This window comes from Opisthorchis viverrini (genome assembly GCF_000715545.1).
Source record: "Opisthorchis viverrini unplaced genomic scaffold opera_v5_40, whole genome shotgun sequence".
NCBI classification, from domain to species: Eukaryota; Metazoa; Platyhelminthes; class Trematoda; order Opisthorchiida; family Opisthorchiidae; genus Opisthorchis; species Opisthorchis viverrini.
This window is the reverse complement of record NW_008751694.1, coordinates 1,935,338-1,959,657: the sequence shown is the minus strand read 5'-3', so window position 1 is coordinate 1,959,657 and position 24,320 is coordinate 1,935,338. Positions and strand designations below refer to the sequence as shown.

Here is a 24,320-nt window from a genome sequence, read left to right as displayed (position 1 = left end):
GAGGATGAGTTCAAGTGTCTTATATTTGTGTGCGGGTTGACGTCTCCTGAAGACAGACATAAGAACAAGAATCCTCAGCAAGATTGAGCAGAACCCAGATGTCACATTACAGAATATTACGTCGGAATGCCAGCGCCTGATGAACCTGAAGCGTGATACCGTCATGATACAAGAAAGTGCTCCCAGCAATACTGTTCATGCGATTTGGAAGCATACTGTCCTCAGGGTGACAAGAAACCACCCTCGGCATGCTGGAAATGTGGTGAGTGGCATTCCGTCAATTTTGTCCGTTCAAAAGACATCGCTGCAGCAGGTGCTCCCGTATGGGACACAAAGAAGATCGGTGTCACGGCGAGAGAAGGCAAGCACCCAGGAGGCATTCTCAAACTAGAACTTCAAATTCCAAGCTTCCGAAAGCTCGCGTTGGTCTGGTCGCTCATCAAAGCCCACACGCAAAAAGGAGGAAATACGTATCACTGCTTATTAACAGCAAACCTGTTCGTCACCAGCTAGACACGGCATCAGATATCACGATCATTTCAAAAAGAACTTGGAAATTTCTTGACAGCCCAGCATTAACCAGGACCAAACAAGTTGCACGCACTGCATCCGGAAGTTTGCTGAAACTCACTGGTGGGTTCGAATGTTCCATGACTCTTGATCGTATCAATGTAAGTGGCATTTGTCATGTGTCCGATCGTCCTGGATTGGATTTGTTAAGATTGGATTGACAAGCTAAACCTTTCAGACAGGCCACTGAATACTATCTGTTACAAGACAGGCGACGAAAGCGAACATAATCAAAAAGGTGCCTGACTCGTTTTGGAAGAGGAACTCAGAAAGTCGAAGCCCGTGCACTAAGCCCTTATCGTACCACCCTCAATCAAATGGCCAAGCCGAGAGATTTGTGGATACTTTTAAACGAGCACTGTTGAAATCTCGAGGGGAGGGACCAACGTACGATCTATTTCCAAAAGGGGGAAATGTCAGGGCGCGCCCAGACAGGAGAAAAAGTACATGTGCAGAGAGTGACGCATCCCCAAGGTCACTATCGGTACGACGCGTCCGGAAAGTAGGTGAGTTGGCGGCTCCCACCTAATATGGCTTAGCAACAGACGACCAGCGTAGTGGGCCTGAGAATGTTCACGACCGGAACACCACCATTGGCTGTATGGAGCGAACAAGTGAACGACCATATTTGGCCGTTTAGTCATCCTATATATTTACGCGGAGGCTCTGTACGTCTTTGTCCTGGCAATACAGTCGTGTCCCCAGTTCTCTGTCTTCTCCCTATCGCGTAGTCTGGTAGGCTCAGTGCAGGCGTAACCAATAGCTCGGCCACCGCACGATACAACAACTAACCTAGTACGAAAAACTCTATGACACTGTACTAGCGTCTACCATTATATCTAGATGGGTCGTACAGATACGCCAAAAGTGGCAACATGATAAGATATTCTCTCCGTGATCTCTCAAGGAAGAAGAGGTTAAAAACCACTGGGTTGGCCAATATCGGTAGGAATTCGTTTCTGTAAGCTTACAATTGTTTGACTGAGTTTGACGACAGAGGGTGGCCATTAGTGTAGTGAGGCCCCAGTCCGGGTGAAACGAGTTTGTAAGTGAAACCCACACTTTTAAAGCATTCGACAGGAAAGACTGACGTATTCGCTTGCATGAGCCTGGTAAAGAAGGAATACTGTGGAAGGCTTAACACCAGATAGACCCGTTGTTAGTTTCGACTCCAAATCATTCACGGGCGATTAGACCCTCGTGGACAAGTTTAGCCCATCAGAAGATGAATCCCAGAGCGCGGAACTCTCACGAACCGGTTTCAAAGGGACTCAACTTTTGAGAAATACTGTTTAACAAGACCGGTTGCCATGAGTGAAAACAGCATTGAAAAATATGCTCTCGATTTTTTAAAACAAAGAAAACAGCTTCGAAAAGTATTTTCGTAATCACATTTGTCGAATCTTCCAAAGAGGACAGTTGGAAAGAGTTGTTCGACACGTGTGTTTTGCGTTGTCGAAATTTACAGAATGAGTAGATTACAATAAGTTCAATGTGAATTGCACGTAGTAACACGACTTTTGCATTTGCCAGAGTGCCGAATTCGGTCCAAAACCTTAAGTCTGAGCATCAGTAGTTTGTGTGGGTTCCTCATCCGGGGGTGCATAATCAGCCAGTTCATGTATCCTCCACCCTTTGCCTGATGGTTCTGGACCAAAAGCAGTCTTTGATAAGATGGATTCAAAAATGTTCACATCCATGGAGCTGAGAAAAACTGAGGTTGACCGGGACATTGTGGATTGTTTTCCGTCAGTCTTTGATGAACTCAGACCAAGCCAGAACGGTACATTGGAAGGTGGACACGTGAGCAAGTTAGCCAACATCTTGTCCTGAGAACCTTCATAGCGCAGAAGAGGAATATGCACAAATTACGAGGATGAACGTTTAAGGTATCTGGCAACGACGAGCATTTGGGAGTACAGAGGTACCGGAAGTCGGATAAGCACGAAATGTGACATCAACCTTTGAATTAAATGGTCTGGTCTGGTCTGGTCTGCCGATTGCTGAGGTTTCTTTACCAGTAGACCTATGACAGCGTTTAATGCAAATAGTCCAAGGCATAAAAATAACAAAATTGCTTTCCCAGAGTTTCTGAAAGTCTATGTTAGGAATTTCTGGATAGCTTGAAGAATAAAATGCAAACCTCCGGACAAAAGGATCTCCAGTCTAGGTCTACGCTAAGGCCTAGATAAGTCAAGCTAAGAAGAACTTAGTGCATCCGGTGCATTTTCAGTACGGCAGTGAAGCATCGGTGTTGAACACTGATGTCATGCTGTCGATGATGATGATGATGATGTGCATTTTCAGTGCACATGGGTACTTATAACACCAATAATAAATTCAGGGACAATAAGAGCTAGTTTACAATCTCCGTGGCTACCTTAAATGCCCTTTTTGATATTATAACCAGTAATCATACAAAGATGCGTTCGGAAGATTAGAAGAATGCATTGCGATTATTGTGTACAGTGTCCTATTTGGAACGACTCTTAAAGACTGCCAACTACTTGGCTGTGGATCTACAAAAAGCTCGAAGGGTTTTGTCGGGCAAGTATGCATTCTATGAATCCCGCAACCATCCACAACGTGTTTTTGACAAAAAAAGAGGGAACATGAGAGATGAGTGCATAGAATGACAAGATTATATGATGATGAGTGTATCCTACCTTCGTAGGAAGTGCCAGCCTTGCTCAGCGGCCAACAACCAGTTAGGAGTGCTAGTGAGTGTCGAGTCCGCACTCGCTCGATCGGTAAACACCATGCAGGACAGTTGACCAGACGCAAACCGGTGGCGTGTCTCAAGGCATGGCTCTGGGTTCGTGTCCGCGACGCACGCACAATTTCGGTTGAGAGTAGACCCATTTTTTCAACGAGGTATGTGTGGAGCTCATTGAGTTCTTCTCTCGGTCGCAGTAAAACACCTAGACACAAGGAAATACACGAATCGATAGTTCTCAAAACAGGCTCTACAAGCCGACATACTGACTTCATAAATGAACAGGATATCAGGATATCACTATCACAATCCACGAGTTTTGCCAGACATACGGATTACAAATGAAGGTGTTTACCTCGTCCAGTGGTTATTCTACTGTGTAATTTGCTTATGACGTGTGCGTACAGCAGAAATGACAAAACCATAGGGAGCTTGCCTTCGAATAATGCGTTGTTCAGAGGAAAAAAATTAACCCATGTTCTGACAAACTACCATTAGTTATTACCCAAACCACATATACCCGCGTATGTATATGTCGCACCGCATGATCCAAGCAAAAACTGCCACTTATAAGAACCTACGATAATGATTTGCATCATATCAATAGTTTTGTAAGTAGCATGGGTGCAATTAAATTTCTATTTGAAATTGGACAAATTCCCAACCACATGACTGAACCAGTACAATTTAAGATTAAAGCCCAATTTTGAGCTGGGGTAAACGGCTGTCAAGCACGTTATTAGTTCTCAATGTGTCGGACAAGGCTTGTGCGAAAAAGGACTGAACAGGTGAGGGGCGTCAATAAACTACTGCACTTCATCCGTCCGGAATGGATGAAGCAATACGTAAGTTTGCAGTCTCGAAATACTAATAAGAATAATAATAATAATAATAATAATAATGACAAAAGCAAAAACCAAGACGACACCAAAATCTAAATCGAAAACATCAACCCACAACAAATCTAATTGTTTGTCTCACGATGACCGGATTATTTTTGAAGCGAACTTTACAGTGAGCGGGGATTTTGCTGATAATTGAGCCGCGACACGTCAACGACGGGTAGACTACACATATTTTTTCGAAATCGTTTATCATCAGTAGTCTTGATACATTCGAAGTTAAGCTACATCTACTGTTCATCAACCTCTGGATAGGCTTCCCCTCCTAACAACTTAATTTGCGTGCATTCGGATGGTGTTTCAACCTCAGCTCTCTTCCTTGTACCTCAACCACCTTGGTGCGACCATGGGAGTACTTCACATATGCCAGAGCATTTCACACGACTAGCCTCCGGGATATTTCACAGAGTAGTGCTCCTATATGTTTACTCTGGTGCACTATTGGGTAGTTCGCATTGATTGTGCTTACCAGTTGTCAGTAACACCCGAGTGAGATCTCAATGTTCGATCCCATGGAGACATCATTTAAGTGTCACTCACCTACTGCTTTTGGATGAGTATCATAGCCACCTGCTCATGTGCTCGTCATAATCGTTTGTTTAGTGCACATTGAAACTTATGTCGAATGGATCAACACGAACCCCCCCCCCAGAAATACCAAAGAAATAGCAGATTCTGGAAATTAACTTCATCAAGCGACGGAGAGAACTGTGGCTTATTTCAGGCGGCAGGGTAAATTCCTTAAACTGGGTGATGAGGTGTTAAACAATGGGGGCTGATGTGCAGGAGATATGTCTAACTTATTGTCGGAAAACCGATTTACGGAATTGGGGAAACACACGGACTGCTTTGATAGAGCTTTTTAAACCATCCTACACATCAGTCGTAAATAGATTATAAAATTACAGGGCCAATGGTGTAGACGGTGGCTCCACACGACTGCGATGGGAGATAGCACGCAGCTAACATAAAGTACCATACTTCTGACTAATACGTACCACACTTCATGTTTTCAACCAAAAGGCGACATTATTAGGTGGGCCACTATGCCAGTCGTTAAGGTATACAGTTCGTGCCACTTGTAGCACATTTAACTATCATTAAGCATTTGGAATAGGAGTCACATTTGAGATTTGGATGGTCTATGTAGTGTGTAGAACACAAATATAATTGCAAGCACCACGTTTAATTGTTAGGCAGGGTGACTGGTTAGGGAAGCCTGTAGTGATTATGAGTTCCTAAACAACCAGGAAATCAGTAATAGTACCCTAGGGTTTCACAGAATTATCTAAATGGGTCAACTGTTACAATAAATGTGCTAATCCTTTTGTTAGGTTTCATCGTCCGAACATAACCGGTTTCTGAAGTCCGACAGTAGGCAGCTTAGCATAGTCCATCGACCGAATAGCGTAACCATGATTAACCTTAGTACGTTTCAGAGACTAGTCGTAGTGAAGTAGGAATGGAATGAGGTTAGACGATGCAAAAGTGATTATGCCAAGAGCTTTGAGTTCAATTTATCGGTCAAACAACTAGTCATTTGTTACAGCTTTCCACTGCGATGCGACGGAGTAGAAGGTTGATACTCGCTTCCAGATATGCCTGCCACGGCATATAACTGGAGTCTTACGTAGGACACTCAGTATCGTAAGTCTGTAGTGAAAAGCCATGTGCGACCAGTAAGAATGCACTTTGATCCACTTAAAGAGGAGATAATGAGATCAGGGAAGGAAGTTTTGGAGACAGTGGTATGCATTGCGGATAGATTATGACTGTCATAATCTACCTATGTAAAGTAGGGAGGAGTACCATATGGAATACCGGCCCAGGTCACTATCAAGTCGCACATCGAGCTGATTTCTCAAGCCATTCTGCAGTTAATCCGTGTGATACATAATACAGCGAGGTCCGAATAATGTCAGTCTTCCACTAAAAACTTCATCCGAAGGGTGCGGAACAGCGTGCACTGTATGCAGAATGGTGATCGTTTTCGGTAGCCGACTTTGTGTAGCTTTTTCTTCCAAGTCTTGAAATCTTGTAAAATTGTTTTTTGTTTTCCATATGTGGAACTTTACTGGAACTTTACTGCCTAACAAGCACGGAATAAGCCTGAGGAGACTGAAATAAACCGCTGTGTGGAGGATGGATAAAAACAAGAACGCGAGCGAATTCAAGCGAAAACAAAACAAGTGGCACAGCATTCACTGTGATCTTAATAGGAATAACGACAGAAAAGCTCATGCAAAAAAGAGCCTACCCGGAAAACGATTTAGTAACGAGATACAGTCATTGCGCGGTAGCAGACTGCTAAGTTCATCCAAAGCATCCGTCACCACTGTACGCTTGCGACTTTCCGAAGTATGCGACGTCTCCAAAGTGTCACACGATGTTTGAACGGGAATACTACAACCCAAAAGCAGTCCGGGACACGCATACAGTAATCTGCTTGGTTGGCGAATGCCAACATGCGAAAGCGGATCGTATAGGTTGACCAACAGGCGATGGGGATTCAACAGTTCCAAAAGAAACTGACCGTGACTTGTCGAACGTGTGTTTTCTGTATAATGTTCTGAACGAAATAAAAGAGTGCCAATGCACCAGGTCATGGGAAGAGCTCAGATCAACAAATTAACTACCTTTTAGATAGATTGTTGCTTCAGAGCGTGGTACAATACCCTGGCATATGTGTACGTATTTCAGGTAACAGAAATGGTTCCTTTGTGGAAGAAAATAAACTGATTACTTGATATCTGTTCTAAATGAAACAAGGGGCGGCCCTAATGGGACACATTCAGTTGTAGAGTATCATACACGAGAGACTTAGTTCAAATCCGAGTCACCCCTTGGCAGCCACAAAATTCCCAAATGAGCCTTGGCCTTTCCATAAGTACATTTTGGTGTTCGAGTACGACAAGGGATGTCCAGGACGCAAGGCTAGTCTGAAACACTAATCTAGAGTGGGTCAAACGAGCAAAATGACGGTTTACATTCCACAAGTTTTCTGAACCAGATTAGACTGAGGAACGGACCAGATGACTCCAGTTTCAGAAATTTAATTTTCCAGATCATACGTCGGTCAGAACAACAAAGATGACGTGATTCATGCACAGAGTTGACTAGTGAGGAGCTAAGTCATATTGGGAATACATAGTCAGAAATACAATAACTTGTTTTCAAATCACCTAAAATATTTAGACCGACAGGAATACTTCTCATGGTAATTGCAGTACACGCATATGGCAACTTATGTAAACAAACGTTCAAAAAGTCGTGCTTTTTGAGAGACTGATAAAATCTTAGGATGGCATAAAATAAACAAAGCGTGAGTACAGCCACCGTAAAGCACTATGCTAGGGTACAGACTAGGAAAGTCACCATTTGCTAGGTTCTCACGAAACTACCCGATTGTGACAGTTTTTTCACGAATGGATCCAAACATAAGGAAACTCATGCGATTCCAAAACGTATGGCTCTTTAATGTAGGTACCTGAACAAAAGACGGATAACGTACACCAGGGGCTTGAAGTAACAAAACTAGACAAGGTGGTGATATCACTCCGAAGGATAGGGCAACCAGGTGACCGCTTGTGAACTGGAGTCTACCATGCATAATACAACACCCGACCGGTAGATCATAGGGAAATTCAAATAATAAAAAGGTGGAAACTGGCTGGTCCGTACCAAATCACCGATGACAAGAAAACGAAATCCTTATAGTCTATAAAAGAAGAGGATTAGCAGACAATGAAGAGAAACGGTATGCTTACTGGGTCCCAGAAAATCCATCAACTGCATCGAATTTCTTTTGGACACAATGAAGGCTTGAATCGACTGATTGCCGAGGCCTCAAAAAACTTCAGAACACGCGAGTTCTGATGGCTAAACAGAATGGTGAACGCTGGGGAAGATAAACCCGGTGACCTGTGACCGAAAGGTGTTGACCAATTGCTAACTGCGATTGCTTACGATCAGATACGAATGGTCCCCAGCCTTCGCCTGTTGCTAGGTTCTGGACTCAGAAACGTGACCTTTATTTCTGGTGTCGAGAAACGCAAAGGACTGTTCATGGCTATTCCATCAATTTCCCTGTCGATTCTGTGACTCTCTCAGTGCACAGAAGAATCAAACCCTTGAGAACTCCTCAGTGCAGCAACAAGTTGAGCACTCCTCGAGATACTTAGGTTATGCAGAAAATCGACGGTTTCACGTGGTGGAAGATTGGTGAACGGCAATTGTGCTTCTACTGGGCACGTGCATTTATCATACAGCAGCCTACGAAAAGCAAGCAGACCACTGTCCCCCATGTTGGAACGTTCTCCTCACGCGTACGCATAATTGGTATAGAATATACCTACCATTACAAAAGGATAAGATTGCGGGTTCGGATTATGCTGCTAACATGAATACGGTTGATTGCATGACAACCTAGGGAAGTACCAGAACGAGGTAAACAAAACGGATAGAGTCGTGCACACGAAACAGCACAAACCTAGCGTTTCGCGGCTGATCGAACACACGAAGCGTAAAATTTTTAGCACGCCTGGAAGAGTGAGATTCAAGTGTCGCTGTAATGGTTCAGTTAAGTGCTGTTGTAAAGGTTCCACCTCGGTCGAACTGGGGTGTGAAGCACTGGGCCAACGACCAAGTTGAGCTTCCGCAGCTGCAATCTCAACCAGCTCCCTCAGTTTGCACTGAAGGACACTGTTATGAAAATAGCGCTGTAATAACTCGTTTCCAACAGCTGATTCCTTGGACTGATCATAAGCGGTGGACTGTGCCATGTCACTCGATAGGCGGTTGCTAGCAGTCCGTCCGAGATAGGCCGTAGCTAGCAACATCTTGGTGAACTTCAAACTACGTAAACCGAAGCATCTGGGCACTACATTCATTGCCCTTTGACGCGACTGGCTGCAAGTGGAGAACAAAAACAGACTGAGTTAAACGGTGTAAAATACGTCCCCTACAATTCTACGCAGATAATCTGGTATGGGACCATCTGCGAATAATGGCAAAGTTCTGAAGTGGTGGTGTGGGTTCGATATACCACGTAAGTGAATGAATCCATATAAACACATTACATATTAGTAAATGAGGAATCCACAAGTGTAACTCAACAAAGCAAGAAAAGTAAAAGCGCACTAATGGTACACCTCACAATAGAAGTTGTTCATGGCCAGTGTGTACACATCATTTGGGATTCAAGTTACCATGTAAGTTTGGTTAATGAGATCCTGCCCGTCGCCAGTGTTTTGAAAAAATGTGGCTAAATGCGATTGTTGCTTACTTTGGTATCAGGAGTATAAAGTTCACGTGAAAATGCTTGTCTAATGGCGACGGAAGGGTTTTTGGTTAACTATGTCATTTACTTAGGAATTCGAAAGGGAGAAACATATGGGATCTATCCCATAAACGTTCAACAGTAAACGAAATGGCAGACGACGGTAAGAACCGACAACGGGATGTCAATAAGATATCCTATCTACATAGACCGAGTCCATCCATGAATGAGGTTGTGGTTAATTCAAGTTTAGCTGTTGCCCCGGTTTTGTTAGGGCGCGTTGGAAAAAACCTTCAACCAAGAATAAATCTGGACATGCCTGTTGAAAAACTTATTAGGTAGGGATTATGAATATCAGCTGCTTGTCATCATACACTGATAAATCACTGTCGCATATTTTATCTAACAAAAAGTTGCACCAAGTTAAGCATGAAGCAAACAAAACAGCTTATCTGTGTTAATCAACGGACAATCCCCGGATGAATTTGCTATTTCCGATGTTCTCCAACCTAAGATATCTCAAGATTTGCTATTGACTGTGATACCAGTGTTGTCAAGCATGTTTCAAAGTTGCAGCGATCATGAGCTGGGTAACGCCACATCTCGATAAGACGACCAGAGAGTGTCAAAATATTTAGTTGAAACAGCAAAGAAGCAGAAAGGTGCCTGTGTGCTACTGCAATGTATATGGACCAGTCACAATCCATAAACAAGAGGACAAGGAGCCTACGTTTCTCTTGGCTCTACTTAACGACCAAACTGGCATGAGAAATGGTGGGTGTCAAACTAAGTCCCCTGGCATAACTATTGGGTTTCTGAGATAAAAACATGGCATGGCCGGTTGGGCAAACATTTAACAAATTAGGGTAATTTCTCACACGATGTGTAGTATGAAAATCTTTGTTCAAATTATTCCACTGTCGAGTTCACCTGCTTGAGAGCTCAATAGTTGGGCGCACTATGTAGTTGGCGAATTCTGATCAATCTCCCCAAACTAACCCTGTTATTATCCTGTCAGGTAAGGCATCAATGGACTACACTTTCCAACATATGATACACAATTTTCTAATTTAAACCCAATTATTAAAGCAACACTTAAAGCGTTTAATAATCGCCAAAATAAATTTGCTCTAAAAGTTTCACCATCTTCATCTGCGTGATTTTGGCTTTTGTGTTACTCAGAATACATCCTCGAGGTTTACAGAGAAAAAGTCCTGCAATAACGTTTGATAGAAATTCTATTTCAGTACACAAAGTATATACACAAAGTACATGTGAATGAAGTTATCGTATCACCGGATGAGCTTCAAATCACCTAAACGCTTGGCAAGCAACCGTGCCCCTTCAAGTGCCGTTGGATCTTTCGTATTGGGCTTCAAAGCAAGCCTAATGGCCAGCACCGCCCATTCGGGGGCGAATGGATTTCCCGGTTGTTTATTTGTTGCGTCCAGAAGAGCCTCGAATGCTGCGGTGCAGGCGTTCTCGGGAAGACAGAGTGGGAATTTGTCTACGCGATGAGAGGCCAAAGAGATGGATAGCTTAGGATTGTGGTGCAATAATCCTGTGAGGCAGCGGATACAGTCTTGCTGGAAACCAATTGCTTGGCACAAGGAGAAAGCCGATGTTGGATGGATTGTGGGCTGTGATATAGGAGAATGAAAGTAAGAATAGGACTCTCACGGCTTTTTATAATCAAAATCCACCTCATTACCAAAAGTTTGCACCAGATGGTGAAAAAGACCAGTAGGACTGGAGAGGATTAAACAATCGCCTTTTAATGTACGGAGCGAATAAGAAATCATTAGAAAAACTATACAACAAGTCAAAACATATGACTGCCGTGATCCTCCTTGCTCACTGACAGCTCATTCGTTCTGATTTATGATACAGAAAAATTATAGCGTATTTTGGCGTACGAATTCATTTCATCATTGAACAGGACAAACAGGCTAAGTATTTAAAAGCAACCGTTGAACAATACAATCTCGCTATGCTAACGTGTCTTTTCGAGTCTAACCATGCTATGAGAAATTCGAGGTATGATCACAATTCCTAAAGGACCAAGCAATCTATTTTCTACAGTATGCTATGGTACTGAACAAAGGAAGTTACAGGGAATGCTGAAAACCAGACGCATGGCGATTGTATGCTAACTTACGCGTGCTCCGCTACTGCAGTAGTATGACTGATCCAAGGCATTGGAGCAAGGGAAGTTCTTTCTAAAGCACCTTCAACTTACCTGCCGCCTAGTCATGCGACCCTTGTCAAACCTAAGAGGTTCTTGTCCTTTCATTAAATGACTGCAGTCATTCCCGCTATAGGATAGACTGAAACTGCCTTTCAATAGCCTGGAGAAATCACGCCAGGGCTCAACTCACGCACAGCTTATTGGGAAATATTTAGGCAAAAATTCCTTAATTAAGACAATCATTTATTCCGCTGTAAAACTTGGCAGCCAAGGCGTACAGCCAAAGGTGTCGGCATAAGTTAGTGAATATCGTTCCAACATTAGGCAGCTTTTGTACAACATATTCGGCTGAAAACAAGGGATCTCGCAAACTAAATACACCAACTAAATAGGCAAATGAGTGTTTATCTCTAAAAATATTCGTTCTGCCATTCGTAAGCACCGCGGCCGTTAGTTTCAGTGTGCATCATATTCCTCCCAATCCGATTCACGTTTGCTCAGTATTTTGTAGTTCCAGGCAATTGTCGGATAAATGTCTCTTGAGGTCTTTACATTGTTATCGACCCTTGATACTGCGTGCTAAAGTTGATCGTGTTTATTTGTATGTTGCCTGAACGCCAACTAGAACGTCACCGTTAACATGATCAATTATCATGGTTTGAAAGTAATTTAGCTGGAAGCTCTGATACCGGTGGATCCAACGAGTGAAGGAACTGCGACCGTCCTCATTTGAAAACAACTCGACACCTGTAGATACGACATCCTATGTACGGTATAAACTGGGAGGTATCCGAATTCAGAAGTGTATCGCACCGAACCGCAGCTAATTCCGATTCGGAAAAATACTAGTCCGGTTTTGCAAACTTCGTTCAGTGCTGAAAACTTGCGGATGTAGGTGGATAGACCCAGAACAACCAATACTATAGTTCACAATGATAAGGAATTGATCTTGACGATAATGAGCATAGATGCATAGAATCAATGAAAAATATATTACAGTCTATTTTTGAAAAAAAGATGACGTCATGAACAATGGTTTCATCAATTGTACCTACGGTGAGCTAATTGGGTGATTCACGACTTCACGTGATTGGCCGAGCTGACGTGACAAAGTGTGACACCGATGTGTTATATACTAGACATTAAATCTAAATTTAAAAAATGAAATAACAGAGTGTGGCGGAATTCGATCAAACCGGCCCATAATCGCTTCGGAAGCTATGCGATAAACTCATTAAGAAATCTGGTTACCCAGGGGCAATCAGAAGAAACTAAAGTACACCTGTACGATAGAACAAAAAAACTTTGTCTACTGGAGTGTGTTTACCGAGCAGCCCATTCACCTAAAACTGGTGGTACTATGTGTACTCGTTAGTTATCTTGCGAATGAGTTTGTAAGTTGTTCAGAGAAACGGAAATGTTACTGAAAGCTGGTATGTTTCGCAGCAGAGAAAAATAGTTCAGAGGCTCTGAACCAAGCAATTGTCGTAGACTAATGATAGGGTGAGGAGATTTGGCAATGTTCAACCGAGATTTCGTTCTGTTAGTGAAGCAATTCTTGCTGAAGAGCCGAGAAGCGCCGTACAGTTGTTTCATTCTCATTGGGAATCATCAGCAGTGCGCATCTTACGAAAATCAAAGTTCAAAACCCTCGGTCTTTCGCCTAGTGGTTGGACAATTAATCGTTCGGCGACGAGCGGCTGAACAGCGGTGATTAGCTCTCTAAGAGAGGTGCGCATTGCTGATGATTCCAAATAGGGATGAAATAGCTGTAAAGTGCTCATATCCCTTTAAACGTAGATTGGCTTCACTGACAGAACAGAATCTTGGTTTAAAATCGCCGTAAAGAGAAGTGATCCACTGATGGGGTTGGGTAGTGGGTACCTGACTGAGGGGCTGGCGTCCCATTCAGATTTTCCAGTCAACCACGGATTAACCACAGAAAGCCTTCATGTACACACATTCTATACTGGGTAGACACATGGTAGCACAGAACCGATGGTGACAGTCGACTTAATGAGCGATGTGAAATGGAGCAGTAGTTTTTATCTGGAACAGTTAATGAAGTGAATAGCCTGTCAACTTACCAAAACCTCAGCTATGCGTGATGGGTAAACGGTGCACTTGGAACCCCCAACTGTCCTCACGGGATGTTGCTCTATCCATGAACTGGAAGCAGCAAAATGAACTTCCAAGTGCTTGGAGGTCACAATTAGCATAACAAGTAGGTCACATAAACAGTCCCACAGCTGTACACCTTGACCAGCCATGAGTGATTGAAAAGCATCTGATTCCTGTGAAAAACAGGAAATGGGAGTAGAGCTCCCGCTCAGAGGATCGGCATAACGTGTTTTGGAAAAAATCGCTTCGGCCAATACGTGCACGAGCCCTCGCAACTGAGCATAGGGAAATTCATGCTATTGGAAAAGAGCAAAAGGCATAAAATGGAAATCCAAATTAGACCAAACAAAACGGAGTGCATATACTATTGCACTCAATAATGTAAACGTTGATCAACCGTGTTTCTTGGGCCATTCAACACGGAATACAATTTACTGAATACAAGATATATGTGGCTTTACAGTCAATTCACAATAAAGGATAATCCATACGATTATAGTACTCGAAGTGTCCTGTGGAGTGAAAGATAGCTGAGTTGAACGGTGACTATAGACCATAGATGACAGGCCAGAACGTAGAAACAGAGATCCACATTATCAAACTTTCAGTTTGAGCTTCTGTATGAGTCTGTGATATGAAATGAACTAGCCCTTGCAATTTCTAATACTTATCTTCTGACAATACTGTAGAGGGAACAGATCAAACAAGCACTGACTGAGGACTTCAACCACATCTTTGAACAATCCGAAAAAGAAGCTTGGTGGCACTTGAGAGAACATGTGCGGTCATAAGCCTCCACGTTCATTGTCCAAAGTTCTATGTCATTTGTGGGTTCCAGATGAGTGGCAGCTGGAGACCAGTTTCATTGCTGTTCGAAGTATTTGGACCAACGGTCGAGGCGTTCTTCCTTATTCAACATGATCGTTCCATTCTGAATGTTGGTGGTTTTGCTCACAGGTTGTTTCCGAAGACGAGTCGCACGGATCAACCGAAATAACCTTTGGGCATTCCCGGCTTTTTGGGCCTCTTCCATTTCCTTGGTATTCCGTGTTCGCTAGACTTCACGGACAGCTCGACCACTTACTTACAATCGACGTCTAACGATTTTTCGGGTCAAATTATGTTAGAGGAACCGGTGGGGATATTTCGCTTTAAAAACTACCACAGTTTGGTTTGATATCCACTGCTTCGGTGGGCCTGTTACCTCCGTGTCACAAGCAGAAAGGTGGCGATCTTCTTCCAGTACAAATTCACATCTGATGGTGGAACAGTTAGAAGAGACTCCAGATAAAAATTCTGATAAATTTGCCTAGCATCCGGACCTGCCAGTCTCTCGGTTGCTAAGCAATTTGTCCGAACCTTATGCGGCCCTGGAAAACGAGGGGAAAAGTGACTCCGGACAAGCGCGTTATCGGAATCCACAAATGCGTTCAAAAACGAGCAGCAGCCGGTCATTGGTTCGGTAACTGATGACAATATGATCAATGTGAGTTTGTGGCCAGCATGCCGCTGGAGGACACCATGTGGCCAGATGATTTCCGCTATTTCCGAAGTGGTGCTGCACAGCTCAAGAAATCGTTCGTCAACGTCAACACCTACCGAGTTCAACCCGTTACAGCCACATAATCGAATATCAAATGCGCTAGCCCGCCCATTTGTGCACTTAGATCTCCGGCAACCGGAATGACGCCTGAGCTCTCAGTTAGCCGCAACGGGGCATTAAGGGTGTCATGAAACATGTCTTTGATGGTGGCAGAGCTACAATAAGTTGAAGCAGACACGACAGACGTGGATCAACTTCCCGCTTGTGTGACTCCTTCAATCAAGGATCCTACCGCCCGGACGATAGCAACCCCTGCACAGCCTGTCACCGCAGCCTCTGGACTGCCATAGGTTCGCAGCCGGAAGTTAGCGCAGAGTGATAGGACGGTTACTTCAATCATTGTTCTGGCATCTTGGATTTTTGTTTCTGATATAGGATACATCAATGACAAGTGAGTCCAGTGTCAGAGAAAGAGCAGCCTGTCTTAATTACTTTATATAGGAGACTTGAGCGTAGAACCAAATGCCCCATGCACTGAGTGATGTCCTTAGTGTGTCCGATGATTCCACACTTGAAGCGGACTTAGATAAGAAAGAGAATGACATAGCTTTTCACAGTAAACTACGTGCGACAGAAATAAGCATGAACCAATGTTGAAAGTAACCCAGCCTGAATTATATAAAGGTTTGTGTCATCGAGAGCGACACTTGTGCTTTACTGCCGTGCAACCATGTTCACTTGATTAAAGCCCTATATTCGAAACAATAATGAGACAGGGAAAAGGTCCTTAGAGCTAGCCTATCACTTACATCCAAGGTTCCAACAAATCGAACAATTAGTCAGATTAGCTGAATAAAAAGTGACTGAATTCCATTGATATCTCATTCACCGCCATATCTTTCAACGTTTCCAACCAAGTACATAGAGAGTCATTTGGACCTTTCGCGTGGTAGGTAAACGTCACAGTTTACACTATGGGTAACGGGAGGAAAACGAATCCATTAAACAAGTCGGTCATGCGAATTCGGGATTAGTTTGCCTGGACATAAAGTCATTTTCGTATCTTTTCTCAAGAAATGATTGATGTTTTGTGATTGAATTGCAACCTCATGAAACGCTGCAATAGACTATATGTTAGAACGGCAGTAAATCGAAAAGTACGTCACAAAGAAATAATATATTGTTGTGTTAGACTCACATCCTGTGGATCATCAGCAGTGATCACAGCTGTGGTTAGAGCTTGGAACCACGAATCATAGGATAACTTCAGTTTCTGAGACAAATAGTCAAGAATAACACCCATAGTGGCAGCCGTCTGGTCGCTTTCTTGGAGAAAGGCATGCCAAAACAAGAGACAGGCAGGTAAAGTATGTGGAAGAGACACTACTCTGCCACTATTTGTCTGTGATTGTTGGAATTCAGCTTGCGCAGCCCGCTGTCGCAGCCACAAGACAATACCCGTACTTTGAAGGACATCGTCTAGCGAAACGGAGCTGCTCCTCTGGTCAGGCTCCCGGCACGGATAATTATCTAGCGTATCCGCAACTTGATGAAGCAATAGTTGAACATGCAAGCGCGTATTCCTCAAAAAACCTTCCTGAATCACTAGCACATGGCTCGATAAGTGGCACAGAGAGCTAAACACTAGTGGCTCATGAATCAATTTTGTGCAGACGAGATTCTTGACAGAGTCTGACAGTCCAACTTGATGAAATGCACGGAGAAGAGAATAAAGTAAGTAACTGGAGTAGCTGATTATTCGATGGCGCTGTTCTTCTGTTACAGATTGGAACGAATGAAGAATTGTTTGCGTGAGTAACAATCGCGTCCTCGATCCGGAGAGCACAACGGCGGTTAAGGACATCAAAGTGGTCGAAGGGTATTCAATATCCAGCGTTTGAAATGCGGCCAAAGTGTTCGACAAACATTGGAGACTAATGGACAGTGCAAGTGCAGCTGAAGACTGAATAGAGGCATCGACAGACAACCAATGCACGGATACTTGTTTGCCCTTGAATAACACCAATAATAAAGCATCCAAGAAATTCGTTACGGTGGTCAAGGTAAGAGTTAACGCTTCGGTTGTTTCACCGCGTTCCTCGCCTAGTGTACACAGAGAGGCACCAAGCTGGCGTACAGTTCGTAAGGCATCCAGTAGATGGCAATCGGGAGCGAAACTTTTCTTTAGTGTATGTGGTTCTGGCTCATCTGAGGCAGCGCAGTGTACAAATGAACTGGCAACCTGCTTCAGGTAGGTTAGCAGATCCTTCAATGTCTGCCACCTCGATGTTGGATCCTAAAACAAGAAGGAACAGACGTGAGTAATCAGATGAGTGACACTGCAACGGTATTATATACCGAAAGACAAAAACATCAACGAAAATTAGGGATTTGAGTGACCGGAAATGATAGGCTGTTTACGAATTACAGCGTTAAGCCTATAGATAAGGAACCACACACCCAACGTGACTGAAAAAGCTACCAATCGATTCAGGATAACAGAATGCTCGATGAATAAATCCAACCAAACAACTACTGAAAGTAGCAGCTAAGGATCTTGCTTTCTTTAAAACGAATTTGTTCATCTATACTGCCCTTTGTTGGCATACCTGTCAAACAACCAAAAGAAAGCACAACCTCTATGAAACTAGTAACTGCGAAGTAGGCGGTTCTTTGACATGTGAGTTACGTATCCTAGCCAGCATAACCTATGAGCAGATCATCCAGCACACCAAAGCTCCTCTTGCCCAAAACGACCTCAAGATTGCTAATCCGATGTTCCCGACAGATCATGCCAATGCCTCGGAGACAGACAAGCAAGCAGTGAGTTTTAGAACACAACCCTGCATAGAGATGACGCTTATGATTCATAGAGCAGTATGTGTTGCCCCGTGGTAGTGGATACTCCATCCTTGACAGCTAAACTGACCCCTTGCCGACGGTGTCAAGTGTTGGAAAAAATTGCCCCGACCTTCGCAACTCGAGAAGGGACGTTGTTTCTGGCCAATCTACGGAAACCTGTACAGCAGCCAAGGCAAATAAAATGATCTACCACATCAGCTAGCCGATCTGCAGGACGAAGCCTGAGTTTGATCCAGCCTCATCATATATATATATATATATATATATATATATATATATCGCTAATCAACACTCAGGAATCACATAAGCTAGCGCCCAATCAGCCAAACGCAACAGCGAAAAGTGGTCACTCAGTTTCAGGTGTCACAAGTCTCAATCACAGAAATGCGCCAGTACACCAGTCCAATAAAAAGAGAAATCAGTTTGTTAAAGCGCTCAACAATTACACATCTGGAACACGTTCAGACAACAGTACGGGTTTGGCTACACGTTATATGATGGAATGTTCACATTCCATCCTATACAAACTGTATATGGTGAAAAAGGCTACGAACACTAGGGGCTGAAGCCAGTTAATGGAAATGAATGTGCACACCAACGTGAAGATGTAGACATGATAACTCTCTTCGAACAGACCATTCGTCTAGAGAGGCCCAGTAGACTTTCCTGTCAGGCATGATCAAATGATTTATGCGAGGAGAGGATGTCTCGGCTGAGCGGATTATTGAGACGTGACTGGGGTGGAGGGTTAGCTTAAAACAGTTATCAAATGCCTTCAATAAACATAAACTTCAGAGAAAGTTGGTTGCCTGACGAACAGGAGATGACGAAGAATGAGAGTGAAGTAGGATTACTCCTCCGGATAGACTTTTCTTCAGGAGAAACCATATTCAGTTAGGCTACTACTGAATTTCAGAATACTGTTGACACCGAACCAAAGTTCAGGTCAGTTTTAGAAGATTCCGGTCTAATTTCCCACAGGAGAGACCCGAAGTTCTCCGATATCGCTTATCTGACGTGGAACTAAGTGTTGCTGCCCTCGAGTGTTGCTCGTTGCAAGTTCTACAAATCAAAAGATTGCTTCGTGCCCTTTTACCAGTTATTTAGTCCGATCTTTGGTCACATGTGCGGTATGGTGATGTACTAGGGACAAGGTTTTACTTGATATACCGTTTTCCCTGGTCTCATTTAAGATCAGTGGTACAGTGTTGCACGTGACTGATTAGTTTTAAAACTAAACGTTTAGGCTGATTTGAACAAACGCCATTTGCTAGCCGGCTAGGTGCTGAAAAACGGATGTGGCGAAGGAAAGTGCTGCAAACGCTGGCTAACGGTCAACTTCTTGTAATCGATAAAAATCAGCTAAGCGATACTACACAATGGTCTTCAAGGAATAAGGCCTTCCTTGGACTGAGGACTTGTACATCATGTTGTACGGTAACTAGACAACGCAAACAAAATTTTAGAACAATGCAGAATATGGAATGTGCAAATATCTATAAGTAACTATTTGATGGACTGAAATATAAAGGAGCAGTATTCAAACATTCGAGACAACATAGCGTCACATTTGCAGAGCTTTATCCCAGGAAGAACTCTTAACTTAAACCTTACCCGTATTTGACGGGGTAAATGCTCTAAATGCATTTAAAGGGCGAAGTGCGAAAGGTGGACATAATCGTCAAAAAGATTTAAAAGATACGCGAAATAAATTCGTTTGAACACCGATTTCGTTTACTGAGCCATGTTCCGATTGGGAAATTGCGAGGCGCGTGCATGTACTCTAGCGGCATTCACACGTATTGCATAGCCACACAGGCAATTAGGGTCTTGCATCGCAGCTATCACAACTTTCAACTCGTAGATTTCAAATCCACCGGAAACGCCATAGTCCTCTCTGTTGTTCCATTTCTTCCCTATACCTGATGAACAAATGAACAGCACTTTGAACAGACCCATCGCCTGTATATGGCTCACATTGGAAGACTGACATTAGTATGCTGGAGATGGTCTAACCTTTTTGATATTTTGGAGTTGCCATTTGAGATTTCGTCCTTAATGAAGCCAGTCTAGGCTGAAAAGCCAAGAGAAACTGTTTCATTCTTACTAGGAATCATCAGAAATGCGCACCTCATTTAAGTGGCCCTGAAACTTCATGAAACGCCCACTGCTGTTGTTTTCCAGTAGGGATGCAATAGCTGTATGGTGCTTACCGGCGTGTCAGCCTAGAATGGCCACCATTACAGGAAGAAATTCCCACTAAAAAGGTTTAACCTTTTCCGCGGTGCAGTAGACAACCGGTAGCGCTCTTGCGTTTCTTATCTGCGAAAACTTATGAATTAATAGTGCTGATACCAGACAAACGCTATGCCCACCTGGAATCCGTAAAACCCACCCACATCGCGCGCCAAGAGGTATTAATCGAAAGCGACAGCTCCGGGAGTTGCGACTTGATTATTTTCATGAATGACGATGACAACTACATAAATCTCATGTTGAAAGTTAGTTAGTTGAAAGTCAGTTATGGCAAGGCACAGGTACATTTGTTGTTCCTCTCAAAAGGTTCAGTAAACCATCGGATACGCTGCAATAGTTGAACTCAGCAGTAACCAGATTTTTATACACAAAAGCAGGTCATTCCTCCTTAAAGAAAACATTCAGAAGACCCGTGAGAAACATTCTGTCGGACGAATTTCCCCAAGGGGGGAATTCGGTTCACTGTAGTAAGTCGAACGTGCATCCAGGATGATTCTAGGTGGCTCTTCCCAAGAAATGTCACCCTCCTGAAGAGTCCATGACAGTTTAGCCCGTCAGCCACCACCTTGTGTGTGTGTTCCCCCAATATCCCATTTTTCTGTTAAAGACTCGGAATTACAGTAACCATTATTCGGTCGTATATAAGTAGTATGGAAACTGCTTTGTTTCGCACAGACCTGTTCCACCAAAACTGATTAAGTACCAACATTCAATCTATCAAATGGGATTGGTCGCTGTTTCCAGTGCTGTAATTCTGGCCGAATTGATCAGCATCATAATCGTAGTTGCCTTCATTATACACTTAATTGACGAGGAATTTGCCCTAATCAACCTATGGTAGTTTGGTTACCCAGAAAACGTCTTCCAAAATTATTTGAAACTGTGGAAATTACCTCCTCACAGTGGGAGTGAAACTAAAAGGATCGAAAAAAACTACTGGTTGCTGTCCCGCCCCACCACCCTGATTGGGACTGAGTTTCAGTTTTTCCGTCAAGATAGTACGCATGGGTGAACAGAGTTCGCCAGAAGTAACATGCCTGAGATTCCACTTATCACAACCATCACTTGCAGTTGGACGATGATTATTTTCACCTCATCCAAAGTCAACCAACAATTCGGCTGTTTTGACCAGCCTCGTTCAGTCAGGCCTCGGAGTCAGGGTTGCCAACAGGGTCATTATGGCTAACTCAGACGATGGTGGTCGTGGTTGGATAACATGCACGTCGTGCTCACTTTATGGGTCTTTTACAACATTTACAGCAAAGGTAGTCGCTCTTCAATGTGAACTTTCGAAAAGTATATTCATCGGAAAACCACTGCACCGGGAATCGCACCTAATTCAAAGTTACCAAACGCGCAAACTGCTTGGTGGATGATTTTCCTGAGATCAACAATCGGTTAGACAAAATGCCATGTGACCAACCCACCTACGCCCATCGGTTGAGATCCAGTAAGAATGATTGGTGACTGCGCTCCACCGAAACGGAACATATCCTTGACAGAAGGCGGCTAATTCTCGAATGCTGGTTGAGTAATCCAATCCAACTGCAGTCCAACTGCCGAGCTCGGCGAACCGACCAACAACCAACATTAAGTAAAGGTCAGTGACCAATCAGGGGTCAGATCAACCGACTGAATCAACAGATGAGTACTTCAGAAACTAGGCAGAACGGGCCATGAGTTGTCACAATTCGGAAGGTTCTCTGAACGCGGAAAGTTCTAACCTGAGTCTTTTTTATTGACAACTTTGGATGCTTTCTATGACTGTTAACCAAGAAAGTGAGTAGCAGCGGTAAAAACATTTGCTAATTAAGTTCGCGCTGTTGGGAGACTCAACTGATATTCAAATGAATCTCCCGTGGTAGTGTCATGGAAGACTTTAGTTTTGATAGTAATCATAGCATAATAATAGTGATAGCAGTAGAAAGCTGACAGGTTCGTAGAGTAACTTTTAGCACGTCATTATCCGGAGAAATTTAAATAATCTGTATGGCTTTTTTCGCGATCCTTATGATTTCGAGCACACTAACTACTACCTCATACCGCTCTGCACACCCACTCCGGGCGGATAGAACTGTCAATGGTTCCTAGACAATGAATGCCGTTACAAATATATTTATGGAAGAATTAGAACAGAAAGCTTTAGGCGCATTCCCATACCCACCCAAGGTATTCTGGAGTTATGTGAATGAGGTTAGTGAAATAAGGTTAGTGAGTTTTACGACTATCTGAATTAGCTGAGTTCACACATCAAATTTAGTATGGAGATAGCGTCAACCTTGGGTACATTGGCATTCCAGACAGCATGATACAATAGGTTGGGGAGAAACTAAAGACCACAGTGTATGAGAAGCCAATCGACACTGGGGCATTTTTGAACTACTCGTCCGCCCATCCGAAGTCGGTATTCGCCAGTGTTGTCCCATCAATGTTTAAGCGTGGAAGGGCCCTGTGCACAGAAGAAGCTGATCGGTCAGCGGCCTAAACTGAAGTAAAGAACAAACTTCGGGGTAGTGGATATCCAGCTAGCTGGATTAGGCGTTAACTTCGAAGGGTGTTAGTACCGGTAACGAATCCCAACAAGGAATGGATCTGGATTGCTGTAAGTCCATATAAACCAGGGAAATCGGAGGTCATTCGAAGAATTCTAAACACGGCTAACATGATAGTAGCTTTCCAGAGAGGGGACACTGCGCTCTATACTGGTGCAACTGAAGGATCGCCTCCGGGCAAACAGAACCAAGGACTGTCTACAAAATTAAGTGTAACGATTGCACCAAAGCCCATACAGGACAGATGACCAGGGAACTACACATCAAAATCGGAGAGCACAGTAGAAAAATGAACAGGCCGCCAAGAAACGCAAATGAATATCAAGCGTTATTGAAAAACTCGGCAATCGCGTGTTGAGGTTTTGAGGCGAGGAGTACGGTCCACGTCACAGAGACTGACAGCCGAGGCAGTAGAAATCTCCAAGCATCCCAGTGTTAACAGAATAGAAGGCATGGAACTGGTATGCGCGTGGAGCACGGTTTTGGGTCAGTCGAGCCAACACGTGTTGGTGTTAGTAGTCATCATCTGGATTCCACTGGACCTTACCCACCCCCTCCCACCCCAACTAGATCGTCGCAACACTCACAATTACCCGAAGACCAAGGAAAATCTACTAGTGGCATCCGATGTGAAGCACCTTGAAGTGAAAGATTAAGGAACAAGAGCCGATCGGAAGTAATTTGAAACTCCTCCAACCCATCAATGACAGATATTGGCAACCACACTAGCCGACAAGAGCCGTTAATTGACACTCAACACTGATCTAGTGTGATAATCTGAAGAGGACTTACTGATTGAGTCCCCGTCTGCCTTAAAATCCGGCCAACTTGGTAACCTGTTCACTTGGCCTGATGAAGCTTTTGTGTCAAAAGCGAAACGTTGCCCAAATGAAAAGCTACCGACTGCTTATCAATCTCTTGTGAAATGAATCAAACCGTTTATATATACACGAAAAAGGAAACAGTGGTACACATATTACCCAAGTGGCTTAGCATCACATCAATCATAAGGGAGAACGTGTCCAGAAGTGAGAACTGTTATGAAACATCGTTTACTATACTTTTTACTCGTACAGATATCATGGATGACCAAATGAGAAAAAATTTCAAATGATACCATACAATCCGTAAAACTCGGGGGTACCAAAAGTTGGCAATTATCATAATACTTGACAATCGAATTGGTTGCCAAGCGTTTTCGTCTGTACAGACCTCAAAATGCTCTGTGTAGTGCTGACAATCGTTCAGGATCAACGCACGCGTATATCAAGAGAAGTGTACAGTTGACAAGATGCAAGAAATCATAGACAAACTTGCATCTACCAGATTACA

The 24,320-nt window shown here is 43.5% G+C and overlaps 1 protein-coding gene across 1 annotated transcript in view; it reads right to left on the bottom strand.

The window, feature by feature from the left end:
• Window positions 1-2,126: 2,126 nt before the first annotated feature.
• Window positions 2,127-24,320, bottom strand: part of T265_02906 (hypothetical protein) — a gene marked incomplete at both ends in the record, with an annotated part of 36,112 nt that continues 13,918 nt past the window's right edge. The window contains 6 exons of the mRNA XM_009167259.1: window positions 2,127-2,284; window positions 3,237-3,491; window positions 6,446-6,757; window positions 8,678-9,092; window positions 13,742-14,071; window positions 16,517-17,614. Coding sequence (XP_009165523.1) covers window positions 2,127-2,284; window positions 3,237-3,491; window positions 6,446-6,757; window positions 8,678-9,092; window positions 13,742-14,071; window positions 16,517-17,614 — 2,568 coding nt within the window. The remainder of the gene's footprint in view (window positions 2,285-3,236; window positions 3,492-6,445; window positions 6,758-8,677; window positions 9,093-13,741; window positions 14,072-16,516; window positions 17,615-24,320) is intronic.